Source organism: Nematolebias whitei, chromosome 9, assembly GCF_014905685.2.
Source record: "Nematolebias whitei isolate Nwh7 chromosome 9, NemWhi1, whole genome shotgun sequence".
Lineage (NCBI taxonomy): Eukaryota > Metazoa > Chordata > Actinopteri > Cyprinodontiformes > Rivulidae > Nematolebias > Nematolebias whitei.
In genome coordinates this window covers 43,133,205-43,147,983 of record NC_056506.1, presented here as the reverse complement: position 1 = coordinate 43,147,983, position 14,779 = coordinate 43,133,205, and the positions used below count along the sequence as shown (strand labels likewise).

The 14,779-nt window shown below is 36.1% G+C and overlaps 1 protein-coding gene across 1 annotated transcript in view; it reads left to right on the top strand.

Annotated features, from left to right (window-relative positions):
* The first annotated feature begins 3,810 nt into the window (after nucleotides 1–3,810).
* Nucleotides 3,811–14,779, top strand: part of vapal (VAMP (vesicle-associated membrane protein)-associated protein A, like) — a 15,300-nt gene continuing 4,331 nt past the window's right edge. Inside the window, exons 1-3 of the mRNA XM_037682379.1 lie at nucleotides 3,811–3,996; nucleotides 10,318–10,470; nucleotides 11,258–11,361. Of these exons, the coding sequence (XP_037538307.1) occupies nucleotides 3,939–3,996; nucleotides 10,318–10,470; nucleotides 11,258–11,361 (315 nt within the window). The 5' untranslated portion in view covers nucleotides 3,811–3,938. The remainder of the gene's footprint in view (nucleotides 3,997–10,317; nucleotides 10,471–11,257; nucleotides 11,362–14,779) is intronic.

Sequence of the window (14,779 nt, the reverse complement as noted above, 5' to 3'; positions counted from 1 at the left end):
GAGACGCGTTAGTTTTGTTGTTTTTTTTTCTTCCCTAAAATAATTGGGGGGTTTTACTTCCAGAATTTTAATTTATTCCAATTATTGGAGAGAAATCAAATAATTCAAAACCCGTTTTTACCATCATGTGTGATGCAACAATAAAATCTATTGTGTCCTTTGTAATGAAATGTAAAAATAAAAAAATTGTCAAACATCCTTAATAAAACTACAAAATCACGGTACTTTGCTACAGTTTGTTACGTTTGGAAATACGATAAGAGGCGACCTTTAAATTCTTCCAAGACTTATCTGGTCTTCTGAGCAAACGTCAGGCTTGTGACTACAGTGCTTCACTAAACGGTTATTATCTTATCATGGAATATAAAGGTGCTTGGTGAGATTTTGAAGTTGAGATTTGAATAAATGCTGATTTATTTGGTTTGACGCACCCTTCTGTATTTAATGAAAAGCAGAACTAATGGTTTTGTTGTCACTTAAGTGCCTCTTTAAAGTGAACACCTCGATAATGCTTCGATGAGTTGGTACGGTCCACTTTGAAAGCGTTTTTCATTTAACCTCATTTTGTAACTCCTGTAGAACTCTGTATATTAAACCTTGTAACAAAACTTTAATCATGTTTATCTTATTCCTTCTTATGATAAAGTGTTTTGAGTTAAATATGGTAAACACTATATGATACAGACTTAAGTGCTGTGGAGTTGCTCCTCATATACTGAAGGATCAGAACATTTTATTGATCAGATGTGACTTGTTTTAGTTGGAACCACCCAGCGTAACTTTAAAAAGTGGATTCAGATGTTTATCTTCCATCTGTCACGTAACCGCACGCTGCTAAACTTTATTACAATTAGGTGACCTTTTACATAAATTATCTGTCGTACATCCGTGTTTGTCACTTGAAAGAGCTCCACTTACAGCAGAATATTACAAAACTTCCTTTGATCATTAAATAAATGCTTGTTTTTCAGAAAGTGCTCTTTCCTCTTACAGATCATGTCCACATTTTATTAGAGCAGACAACTCTCTGAGTCCCTTGAATCTTGCATTAAACTCAAGCCAATATCTGTATTTTTGAGTGTTTGACACCCCGCTCCAGGAATTTATCATTTTTATTTTAATTATTGACTTCTAAAATATAAATGTTTCAATATTAGTGTTGAAAGTTCAAGAGCTGAATAACTTGAAGTTTACTGAAAAGGCTAAAACTGAGTTAAGGCTGTAATTAAAGCCAAAAATAATCAAAACACTGGCTAATAGCAAAAACACTAGCTAAAAGCAACAAAAGGCTAGCTGAAAGCTAAATGTTGCAATGCAATAACCAGGAGCTAAAAGTTGCAAAAGGCTAATTAAAAGCAAAATGTTTCAACATGGTAACCAGAAGCTAGCAAAACACTAGCTAAAAGTAAAGAGCTAACTAAAAGGGAAAAGTAGCAAAAGGCTGTTTAAAAGCTAAATGTAGCAAAATTGTAATAGACCTTAAAAATAGTAGAAAACTAGCTAAAAGTAAATGGCTAACTAAAAGCTAAAAGTAGCAAAAGCTTTCTTAGTTAAAAACAAAATGTGCCAAAGCATTAACCAGAAGTTAAAAGTAAAAGGCAACCAAAAAGGTAACAAAGCTTTAGCTAAAAACAACAGGCTAGCTAAAAGCTAGCCAAAGTATAGCTAAGAGTCAAAAGGAAGCTAAATACATCCTGATGCATGCTCAATAATCCAGGTAGAAAAATCTAAAAAAGTTAAGTCTGGTCCTCTGGACATTCAAAAAACAAAAAAATTGTAGAAACGTTTCGACTTTCATCCGAAAAGACTTCTTCAGTCTTAGGTGCTGCACCAGACTTAACTTTTTTACAAGCTAAAAGCAGTGAACGACTAGCTCAAAGTAAAGGCTAACTAAGCTAAAAACAGAAAAATGCTGGCTAAAAGTAGGAAAAAGTCTAGATTAAAATAAATGTAGTAAAACGGTAATCAAATCTAAAAAAAAGCAAATGGCTATTCAAAGGCTAAAAGAAAGCCACTAGCTAAAAGTTAAGTGTAGCTAACAAAGCTAGCTTAAACCTAAATATAGTGAAACTGTAACTATTACCTGGCAACCTTGGATGGGTTGAGGGTAATGTGATTTTGTTCTCTCAACGTGTGACACAGAAAAGATGAGACGCACACGTTGAGCTTCCATTAGCATCGAACAGGAAGGTTTATTGTTCTGTGTGAACATACTTCATTTTAAATACTTCAGGTACCACTGAGTAACTACGATACATAGCCCTTAGATTCAGTAAATCACAAATGGCCACATCCCTTTAAACCGAACGAAAATTATTTTAACATGCTCCATTTAACGTGCATTTCATCACATAACAAAATATATTCACAGATGGCTTTTAATTCTCTAAACCATATTAATTTTTTTAGCAATGCTTTAACTCAAATACTTTGTCCCTTATCGCAGACCTTTTGTATTTTTACCTATTTTTATTCTGCACAAACGTACTTTAATATTTAAGCATTTTAGCTTTTAACTGTATCCATTGTTTTAACAGAACAGCTTTTCTCTTAACACAAAAAACTAATCTTTAAGCTGAATAGGTGCAATGCTCCTTTAATGCCGTCTCTCTCTACTAAGCTTCACACATATGCAGCCATTACTTACTCACTTAATGTCATAACAATATAATTTGTTTTTTCATTAACCCATAAAGAAATGTCCATTTTATAAATAAATAGAATAAATATTTGTGTGCAAACAGCTTCACAAAGTGCAAAGTATAAGTTCAAAGTGAATTCAGCAGTCCTTCAGCTGTTGCTCAGCTAGCTCAACACACATGCACAAAATCTGCTAGTATTAGCATTAATTAGCATCCAGACATATGTCCTGTTTTCTATACTCATCAGAAACTGCATAATGTGACTCACAATTCAATAACATATTCAAACAGTTAAAAGTAGACAATATACATGCATTAACATCCATATTTACTGACCTGTGACACAGAAAAGATGAGACACACACAATTTAGCATCTAACAGGAAGGTTTATTCTGTGTGCCCATAAAAAAATAAAATAAAAAAAAAGACACTGTCCAGATGACCTGACTGAAAAATGTTGGATTGTATACCTGGATTATTGAGCATGGACTTTGTTGTTCTTCTCTATGACACCAATGCGACAGGTGCCCCCTAGCGGCGGTATGTGGAATTGCACAGAATAACAAATGAGAAATTAAATGAGAAATTAAAGATGGAAAAATAAAAATAATGTTGGGGGTGCCTAATTTTACACTTAGCGCTTACTTTACTTATCACAACTTGTTTTTCCACCACTCTACATAACTAAAGTAGCAAAAGTCTTCCTAAAGGCTAAAAGTAGTAAAACACTAGCTAAAAGCAACACAAGCCGATGTAAAAGCTATAACTTAAAGCCCAAGTACAAAAATGGAGATGAAAGATGAAAGTAGCACAAGGCTAGCTAAAAGCTAAAGGCTAAAAGTAACGTCACCTCGAGTAATCCTGAACCTTTTGTTATGCAGATAGTAAAAAGAAATATAAAGAAACAATAGTGCTGAATAAACGCTTACACAATAATAATGGATTATAGTTAAAATCACAATAAAATATTTTAAGGGTGATTTTTGCCTCGTTTATCCAAACTCCATCTCCTTCCTGGTACAAAACAGCATCAAACATTTCAGTTCGAGTCACATCGACACGGTCTCCTGTTTAAAATGAGAACATCGAATGTTATTAATTCAGTTTAATCGCATCTCATACGGAGCCACGAGGACACCGCGCACGCAGGGCTGAGCTCTCGCGCGGCGGAGTATTTGTGCGCACTACGCAGACGCGCCTCTCACGCGCACAAGTCAGTCAGCAGCAGAGGGGATCCGGGATTACGGCTGACTTCCACGATCCGCTTCTCCACCAGGCGCATCCCCTCTGCCAACATGTCTAAATTGGACCAGGTCCTGATTCTGGACCCTCCCTCCGACCTTAAATTTAAAGGTAGGTGAATTACAACGCACACCAAGCGTTTAGCTGTGAATTAATTACCTCACTGGGGTAATATTTCACACCCGGAGCTAGCTAGCATGCACCGCCATTTTAAGTTAGCCAGGGAAAGGACGGGTGGGCCGCTGGAGCCTCGAGCTGTAGTGACGTGGACAGCCGGAGACGCGCACATTCCGGCGGGTGCTCATGTCGTGACGACGGGGCCCTCTGACAACACCCGGCGTTGCGTTGAAATCACGCAGAGCTGTTCGGCACTATTTAATTCAACATTTGTGCTGGCGCGGCTAATGTTAGCAACTGTAAAGTGTTGTTTTTCTGGGAGACTTGGCCCTGAAATCCAAACTCCTCGTTAGCCTGACGTTTCAGGAGAAGGAATTGAGTCAGGGGAACAAATCACGCTGAAACGTAACACACCTGAGGCAGTATTTAACTTATCTCGGAAGTGCTAACGTGCCCCGGACAACATTACTGACATGAGAACACCCTGATCTCACCAGATTGATTTCACTGATTTCTCTCCTGCAGCAACAAAAAGGTCCAGTGATGTGTCACTTAACTGTTGGGTATCCAGCCGGCGGTGTTGCTTGGTTTATTACCTGCTTCTGTTTTTTTTTTTTTAAATTTTTATATATATATGACATATTTGTGATAATTTAAAATGTCCTACCTAGCTTTTGTGTATTTCCAACCTGTTGCTTCAAACAGTTGAGCTGTGGCTCATTTCGGTGCAAAGACAATAATTTGTGATAAGGGGAAAACTTATGAACCTTTTCATTTATAGAAGTGGTTTATGGGTTCAGAACCTCACCATGTGCCATAAAATACCAGGTTTTGGGTCTTAGCTTATTCTCTGTTACAACAGACGACACAGGTCATATTTGAGGCAAAACGTGGCGTATTATGATGTTAATGTCTATTTATGTTCATATTTTCTTACTACTTTCATGGTGTTTGTGTAGTTAAGCCAAGGAAATTTGGGCTTCCAAGTAGGAATGCTCTTATACTATTTTTTTCCAGAGTACAAATACTTCACTTTGAGTACAGATACAAAGTAGTTAAAATGTTAGTACCTAAACATGACTTTAGAAATGCATTTTTTTTTTATTCAAAACACAGCAGGTACTCTGTTGTCTTAACGTTACCTGTATTTATCTTAAAATACAGAATTTTATTTTCCTTCTTGCCCTTGGTTACTGGTAGAGGAAATGACGTCGCTAACGTAAGTGGTGTCTGGCCCAAGTATAGCAGGGTTTTACAAGGTACGAGTATTTGAGACTGGTATCAGGACACCACTAGTTTCAAGTCTTTGACTTTGCTAGGGGGTCAGAAGCTAAAAAGATTACATACTGTCCTAGAATTTCCTCCAGCTTCTGTGGTATTTGCCCCAGTTACTGATCTGTTTGTTTATTTGTTTTACCAAGGAGACGTTTGTTTTAGTGATGCCTTTAAAAACTATAATCCTGCTGGTTCTTTATAGGATAGAGGTTGTTGTTGCTCTCACAGCCACATTATATCTGACAAATGATTGGCATGCTGGTGAGAACAATTGAGAATTTGTCTTGTTTATTTAATCTTACTACTACTATTAGATTAGTGGTATTAGTACCTTGACTGCTACTTTTCCCCCCCTACAAATTTAATTAATCTTATTTAATTTATGGTGCACTCGTTTGTCTTTTGACTTACTGTAAACATGTTCATGTATACCAGTATCAAGACACCATTACTTCAATGGACTCAAACTTTTTTTTTTTTTCAAAGAAATCTCGTGTTAATCAATTATGCACTTTAGTGACATTCTGATCACATTGAGTATTTAAAGGCAAAAGCAGTGACATTACCTGAGACAACTTCTGTTGTGACTTGGCGCTATATAAACTGAACTGAATTGAATAGAGTGAAGATGTGGGCTACATGTAAATATTAATGTTAGTTTTATTACTTTATTCCAACAGATGAAAGATTAAAATGATCTAATTACAACTAACTCTGACAAATATTGGTGCGTGTTGCATAGACTTTTACAAAGACGTGTTTCATATGGAGCGTGTTTCATTTTGACCGTGGTGTGGAGAAAGATGGAAAATACCAAGAGAGAAAAATTCAAAGTAAAACACATAAAGTGCCCCTCCAAAAATAGAATGTTTCAAACTAAAGTAAAATACTCTCCGTCGTGCCTGTTGCAAAACTGAATTAACTTACCCAAATGGAACCACATCGATAATTCAACATTTTAACAGAATGCATTTGTCTGCAGAACAGAACCAACACAAGGTAAAATTTTTGATTAGCATTTAATGCAAATCAGTGTCCTTCCTGGTTGAGTTCGATGCTGGTACAGAACTTGCATTAAATGAACTCATTGCAAACTATGAAATGATATCAATAAAAAGATATCCTGACTAAATCAAAGAGTGCAATTTGAAATAAGTCACTTCAGTAGTTTTTCCATTGACATGCAAGTCTAAAATGCAGGTACGTACTCAATGTAAACAAAGCACTCGGGATGCTGATTGACCTACATTGAGCTGGCTGTGATTTGTGCAGGTAAACATGGTGGAGTCCAACAAGCGCTGAATCTCAGAGAAGGCGTTTAGGTAGAAATCTAAGCATGAATCTGCTGCTGTATGAGGAAGAACAAGTGAGACAACTGTCCAGAATAAATGGTGTTTTAGCATGCCCAAACTAATTGGTCTCATTGGTTATATTTGACAGAAATGCAGGTGCAAACCATTTTTAAGTTTATTTCAATTTCAATTGTTTTCAAAACCTATCTGCTTCTATACTCATCAGATTTTTGCGTAAATACGTACCAGTCCATCAAAATTGTCAGACTTCCCTAAAGGCTTTTCAGTATTTTCAGTTGCTTCGGCTGTTTCTTTAGGTATTTAGGCATGCCTAGTTGTTGGCAGCTGTTTACAGATTTCGCTTATAAAGTTTTTATTTAAAGAGACTTAAACCATTAAGAGAATGTGCAGGTTTTGATTCTTACTTAATGATTTTCTTTTATTTTTTGATCCAGTCTTCATGGGTACCTTTGACTGTTTAATGTATACAAGTACAGGAAAATCTCTCAGCATGGCACATACATTGAATAATCTGAATAGTAATATAGCTGCAGTCCTAAAAAAAAGACACTTCTAGTCACAAAGCACCTTTTTCTTTTTTTTAACAAAAACATGTTACTGAAATGATCAGTGTTCTCAGTTTTCTAGTTGAAAACCCAACAATAGAGGTCTTTTGGGATGCAATGATCAGTTCAATCACTTAAAGCTTTTTAAAAAGGGACAAGAGTTGGAGCTAAGTACATTTAAATTAATGTTTTGATCTTTAGCTGAACTTTAGATTGATACCCAGCTGACACAGTCCCAGTCTAAGAATGGATCTTCATGCTTGACTTGATTTGTGACATTTAGCTCTTATTTAAGTTAGACTTAAGATGACTGATCAGCCACAGGGTTTGCATTTTCCCTCATCAGATTAATCTTTTGATCTTTGTAAACTAAAATGGATGAAAGCTTTAAATTGTAGTAGTTTGACATCTGTGATTTGTGTACAGATGGTTACACCGTTCCCTCGCATTGAGGCCAAAATGTTCAATCTAAAAAATGGCAGGGGGAAAGCTAAAACCAAGGGTTGTAACCCTATTGTTTGCTTTAACGTGTAAAGAAAACCACAATCCCTAGCATAAAAAAAAAAACGGTGTATCCTTTCACATGGAGCCAATTTGCATGCTGACAATTTTAATTTTAATCCAGAGAGCTTGATTGAATAAAAGCAATCGGACAATTTTTACGTTATCTTTTTGTTTGTTTTGGAACACAGAGAAGAGAACTGTTTTCCTGACAGACGCTCAGAAGCAATTTGAGAAGAGTGGAGCCCTTCTTTTGCTGTCACAGAGATGGAGCTAAATTGGTCCACACGTATGCGAGACCTGGACTGTTTTGGAGCCTCCGTTGGGAATCCTACTGCAAGCAAGGAGGGCAGCCCCCCTTTCTTGGCTGGTATTTTTAGTCTAGGACAGGCCTGGGGGATCCAAACTCGGCATGCATGCAACAGAGCTGAGAGATGGGCACTGGGTGCACAGAATGTGGGTGTAGATATGATGTGCTCTGCTGGTATCAAGTATTTTATTTGTTTCAGAGATGCTTCTCTTGGAAATGTGCAAAGAGAATGGTGTTTTATTGTATTTTATTAGTCAACTTAAAATTACACAACGTCAAAGTGGTGACTGTCTAAATATATAATTACACTAGAAACTCTTATTTATTATTTTTAATGGTGACATTTAGAAGGGTGATGTATATCAATGATTATTCTTAGGTTTCATCTGTTTTACAAAATTATCATAACCTATGTTATTTCCTTCATAGCAGCAGTACAACCACTGTAGAAACACGGACTACATGTATAAAAACTAAAAGTCAGATATTGCACCTTGTCTGAGATGAGGTTTTTCAAGTTTGCAGGAATGTATTTAGGCTACACCTGTTCAGAAAACAATACTTCACTTTGACTTTAGCTGGGTGGGTCCTTGCAGCCATTTAGTGTTTCTTATCTATCTTGGTAATGGGTCATGTATGAAACCAGTTGTGGACTTTGTCAAGTTCTTCAGCTCCAACTGAGCTGTGAAATCCATAAACTGTACGAAAACAGGTTCCAGTTAGTCAGCCTGTTTTAATTTATTTTTAAAATAGAAAATGAAAACCTAAACTTTTAAACCAAGAATTTCATGAATTATTCGTTGTTCCTGACTGTCAGTGATGACATCACAAATTATTAAATATGTATAAAACATGTATAACATGTTTTAATTAATCCAAATGATTTTTTTTGTGCACATCTTCACAAAAGGAAAATGCAAATCCAATAATAAAAAATAAAAAAATCGATTTATTAAAAAAAACGGATCAAGTTTTCTTTGATACAGTGGTCTTAAAACTTTAAAATAGGTTTTTAACACATACTTTTTCACTTAGCCTTATTCTAGTAAATGATAAACTAGAGAAGTAACATTTTTCAGGAACGCTCCTCCCAACACATTCTTATTAAATGTAGATACCGTGTACGGCCAGTGTCCTATCTACCGGTAGTCTGTTTTTTATTTATGTTGTTTTGTTTGTTCAGGTAGTTGTCAAGAGTTTATTGCAAAGTTTGGACTTGCATTCATTCTTATTTTACTGACTGGAAACTTTTTCACAAGACCTCTCAAACCAGAACTTGGATGATTTGGTGTAATTTCTTAAGAAACGGAGACAGCAAGGTGCGTTAAAGCCAATTTATCCCCGAGCGTCTTTGTGCCACAAATTGCATTTGTTGCGATTCCTGAACTGTCGACATGTAAATCTGTAATCCAGATTTGTAGCTCAGTATTATCACGAACTGACGACACAGTCTGTGCAAACACTGTTGTGGGATTAAACAAACACTTATTACCAATGTAAGATCAATGGCGATGCTCAGTAACTTTGCATTTAGTTTAAAGAATTGCTAACTTGTGTTAATTTATCATGTTTTGACAACGGAGCACTTCAGTCACACATTTTGGTTCTGCGATGCTCCCGCCATTTCTAAAAGCTTAAAAGTCTACATCTTTCCTGAGATTGTTTGCTGTGATGTCATTTTTACATCACGAGACAAGCTTTCTATACATATTCTCAGGCTAATTGTAAGGATCGACTTTGATGAACTTCTGATTTGGTTGCGTCTTTTGACGTTTATGATCAAAGTTGCTAGTCCCAAACACGATTAAGGGTTTAAATTGAATCCAGCCCTGTCACAAGATGGATACCCTTTATACAGCTATTGATCTCACGATATGACCTGACTGGGGAAAGGACGTGGGACATCCATATAAAAGCATCTGTCTGAGTGTCTGGAGGTAACTAATTGTTTCAGGTGGTTCGATAGTGTTTAGGTTAGCTTCAGATTTAGTTTTTGCCTCATCGCTTTTATCGTTATGCTTCGTTGTTGTTATTCAGTCTGTTTTTATACACTAGAGCTATCTTACAGGCTTGCTTCTCACATCCTGCATGTCTAACCTACAAAAAAAACTACAGACCTGTTGTTCTTCAAAAGGGGCGATGAACCTAGAAGTGCTGAACATCTACAGATTTTGCTGTTTGAATATGTAACGTACAGAGCTTGCATTTATTTCACTGTAAGCAGTTCAACATATTTGCTGGAAAATTGTAACAAAAAAAAAAAAAAAGAGAGAATATTATCTAAATGGATCGTTTTTCTTTTATTATATTTTTATTTGATTGTTCTTCAAAATACACAACCATTAATTATCTTGCTTTTTTTTTTTTCCAGGTCCTTTTACAGATGTAGTCACCAGTAACCTAAAATTGAGGAACCCTTCTGACAGAAGAGTGTGTTTCAAAGTGAAGACGACGGCACCACGTAGGTACTGTGTACGGCCAAACAGCGGAGTCATCGACCCCGGAGCAACTGTCGTCATTTCGGGTATACCTTTTAATATTCGTTTTGTTGTTTCTTAATGAAGCACATCTTGGAACGTAAAAACAAAGTGGCCCTGACTGCACGAGTAGGAGTAAAACAGTAAAGTAGATGCTACAGTAAAGCTGTGCTAGTTGTAGCTGACGTGTTCATGACTCAAGCTGTGATTTATGGACCAAGTTAATAATCAAACAAGTTCACACAATCCACGGTTCACTTGAAGACCATAACGTGTGAGTTAAGATGTGGATGAAAATTGACCTGTAACCAGTATAACTCCAGTAAACGCTGATATTTTTGTATTAGTTACCGTTTTAAATGTTATTGTTGTACAGAATTTTTAGCTGCTGAACCAAAAATAACAGTAACAGAAGCTTTGACTATTGCTGGTTAAATTATTCAAATATTGCTAATAACAGCCAGTTTTAACATTTACAAGGACGTTACTGAATCTGGTTCAAAACCACACAAGTCTTTTAATAAGGAAGCATTTAATGAGATACTAGACATGAGCTTATCTCAGGTTTGACCAGTCACAGTTTTGTGAAATAGCCGACACTGATTTAAGCAGCAGTAACCTCAGTTGCTTGTATTTTTAAAATAGTCAGATCATGTGATATGTTTTAAAAACCTTTGTTTTTATTTTGTGATACCATGGTATTTTAACTTGCATGGACCATCTTGGAGTTTTACAACACCCATGAGGTTGTGACCTTAGTTATGTGAACCTTTTGTTTGTGTGTTGTTTACAAACACTTGTTTACATTAGATTTTTCTTCCACTTCATTCACAGTTATGCTTCAACCATTTGAATATGACCCCAATGAAAAAAGTAAGCATAAATTCATGGTGCAGACAATTTTCGCCCCACCAAATGTTTCCGACATGGACTCGTTGGTAAGTGTTTTTCAATGAAATATATATTTATAAAGACCTTTTCCAATAAGATGTATTTAGAAGAGTTACAAAAAAATAACAATCTGCTGTCCTGTATTCATACACTGCCTCGCCAAAAAAAACGAGTTTCCACCAAAAAGAAGGCCAAACACTAATATTTTGTTGGGCCGCCTTTAGCTTTGATTACAGCATGCATTCGCTGTGGCGTTGTTTCAATAAGCTTCTGCAATGTCACAAGATCTATTTCTATCCAGTGTTGCATTAATTTTTCACCAAGATCTTGCGTTGACGATGGCAGATTGTGACCACTGCGCAAATCCTTCTCCCAACACATCCCAAACATTCTCAATGAGGGTCTGGACTCCGTGGTGGCCAATCCATGTGTGAAAATGGTGTCTCATGCTCCCAGAACCACTCTTTCACAATTCGAGCCCGATGAATCCTGGCTTTGTCATCTTGGAATATGCCCGTGCAATCCGGGAAGAAAAAAATCTATTGCTGGAATAACCTGGTCATTCAGTATATTCAGGTGGTCAGCTGGCCTCATTCTTTGAGCACATACTGTTGCTGAACCTAGACCTGACTAGGGCTATTGTAAACAAATATTATGGTAATCTGTAGCGTATTCTGGCGATTAATTGAGTAATCAAACAAAATTAGTCTGGTTCTGCACGAACTACCGTGCTCATTTTATAAGTAATGCAAATACACGAAAAAAGAACATTAAATAAACAACCCATTTAATTCCTCTTTTTTTTTAAAATATTTTATTAAGTTAAAAAAAATTTTGTATGCATTTTTTGTGGCTGTCTATTGTTGTCCATTGTTGTCATCATTCTTTGTTGAAATCAGGTCTCTCTTGTAAATGAGTCCTCGAGGCTCAATGGGATTTACATGTCTAAATAAAGGTTGAATGAAAAAAGTTGAATTATTTTTAAACATCACATAAAAATCTAAATGCTGTAAAATAATTTTTATGGTTTGGAAAACTGAATGGAATTTACAAAGTAGGATCTGGAAGGGGGCAGCACGGTGGCGCAAGTGGTAGAGCTGCTGCCTCTCAGCGAGCAGGTCCTTGGTTCAAACCCCGGTCCAGGGGCCTTTCTGGGTGGAGTTTGCATGTTCCCTCCGTGCATGCGTGGGTTTTCTCCGGGTACTCCGGTTTTTTCCCACAGACCAAAAACATGCATGTTAGGCTGATTGGTAACTCTAAATTGTCCCTAGGTGTGAATGAGAGAGTGAATGGTTGTTTGTCTCGTTTGTCTCTATGTGTCCCTGTGATGGACTGGAGACCTGTCCATTGTGTCCCCCGCCCCTCGCACAGTGATTGCTGGACATGGGCACCGGCGACCCCCCGTGACCCAAAATGGAAGAAGCGGGTAAAGATGATGGATGGATGGAACAGCAGCTGTGATGGTCATATTTAAAATGCTGTTTGTGAACTCAGCTGCTGCACAACCCAACATCCTGGAGCCCTTTGTACGAAGCTGTCCAACGTATGGCTCTGCCATTTACTGAATAGAAGAAGAATAAAATTATTATTTGTTTGTTCATTGTTATTCCTTAAAAAATTTCAAGTGTACTTCACTGGATATTATAAAATTATGTAACATTGTTAAGTAGGCACAGTAGGCACATGGGTGCATGACTTCATCTGCCTCTATTCTTACCCTGATGCGTCCATCACTCTGGAACAGGGTAAATCTGGACTCATCAGACCACATGACCTTCTTCCATTGCTCCAGAGTCCAATCTTTATGCTCCCTAGCAAATTGAAGCCTTTTTTTCCAGTTAGCCTCACTGATTAGTGGTTTTCTTAAGGCCACACAGCTGTTCAGTCCCAATCCCTTGAGTTCCCTTTGCATTGTGCTCTTACTTTCACTATTAAACACAGCCCTGAGTGCTACTGTTGTTTTTTCTTCGATTTGATTTCACCAAACGTTTTAAGTGATCGCCGATCACGATCATTCAGGATTTTTTCCAGCCACATTACTTCCTCGAAGACGATGGGTCCCCACTATCCTTTCAGTTTTTAATAATGCGTTGGACAGTTCTTAACTCAATTGTAGTAGTTTCTGCAATCTCCTTAGATGTTTTCTCTGCTTGATGAATGGCAATGATTTGACCCTTCTCAAACAGACTGACATCTTTTCCACTTAAACACGGTTGTTTAAGAAATGAGAAGCAACTCATTGAACCATTTGGGGTTAAATAACTTGTTGCCAGCTGAAAGATAATGGCCCATGCAGTAATTATCTAATAGGAGGCTCGTACCTATTTGCTTAGTTAAATCCAGGTGGAGACTTTTTTTTGGACAGGCAGTGTATTTGAAAGACTTGTCAGTCTTTAAGAAATGTATTTTGTTTTTGGTAGAAGTGTTTAAAGTTTAGCATATTTAGCCATTAACCAATCACGCTACTGTAATGGATTATTTTTCTTTTACTTAAAAGTTGTCTTTGCAATAAAATTACTTGATTTCCTTTCTAAAAATATTTTAATAAAGCTTATTTTTCTTGTTGATGTGTTAAATTAAGCTTTCTTATGCTTTTTTTTAAACTTGATGTAAATGTTGATGCGTTATTTTAAGCTTTCTTATGCTTTTTTTATTTTTTATTTTTACTTGATGTAAATTTGGTTAAGGTTAATTTAAGATCATAACAAATGTGGAATGGCAAAGGTTTTATGTTTTGATGAAAATGTAAAAGACTCGTAGTTTGAGATTCAAAGGGAAATTTTGGCTTGAATATACCTATTTTTTTTTTAAAAGAATTATAGTTTAAAAATGACAACCCATCCATTGATTTGTGACTCCACGAGCACTTTTAAAACATCAATAATTCTGTTTTAAGCTTAACCAAAAATTATACTATCACCTAGCCTGAAACTGATTATTTTCACCTGATATATTTGACAACTTACAACCCACCTAGTCTGTTAAACCCACCGTTAAAAGTTTTAAAAATTTATTTATTTATTTATTTATTCATTTCATTTAATTTCCAATAAAAACACAAATACAATTTCAAAAAATTAAAGAAAAACAAATATAAAATGAAAGGAAGCAGAAGAAGAAAATTTCTTATCATATCTGCTCCCTCATAAACAAAATCAATTCAAACCATCAATTTAAACATAAACATTCATATATAATACATCAAAATACATAACTCAACATTTCATACTTAACAAAATAGATATTAATCAGTTATATAAATTGTTCCAACAAAACAGTTTTTATCTTTTTCTTAAATATAAACATTGACTTCACCATTTTAGCATCATCTTCCAAACCATTCCACAGACTCATTCCCTGTATAGTAGTAGACCGACCCTTTAAACTGGTTCTATACTGGGTTTAACAAAAATATCTATGCCCTTCAAATTATAACAACTCTTCCTTTTTACAAAATATGTTTGA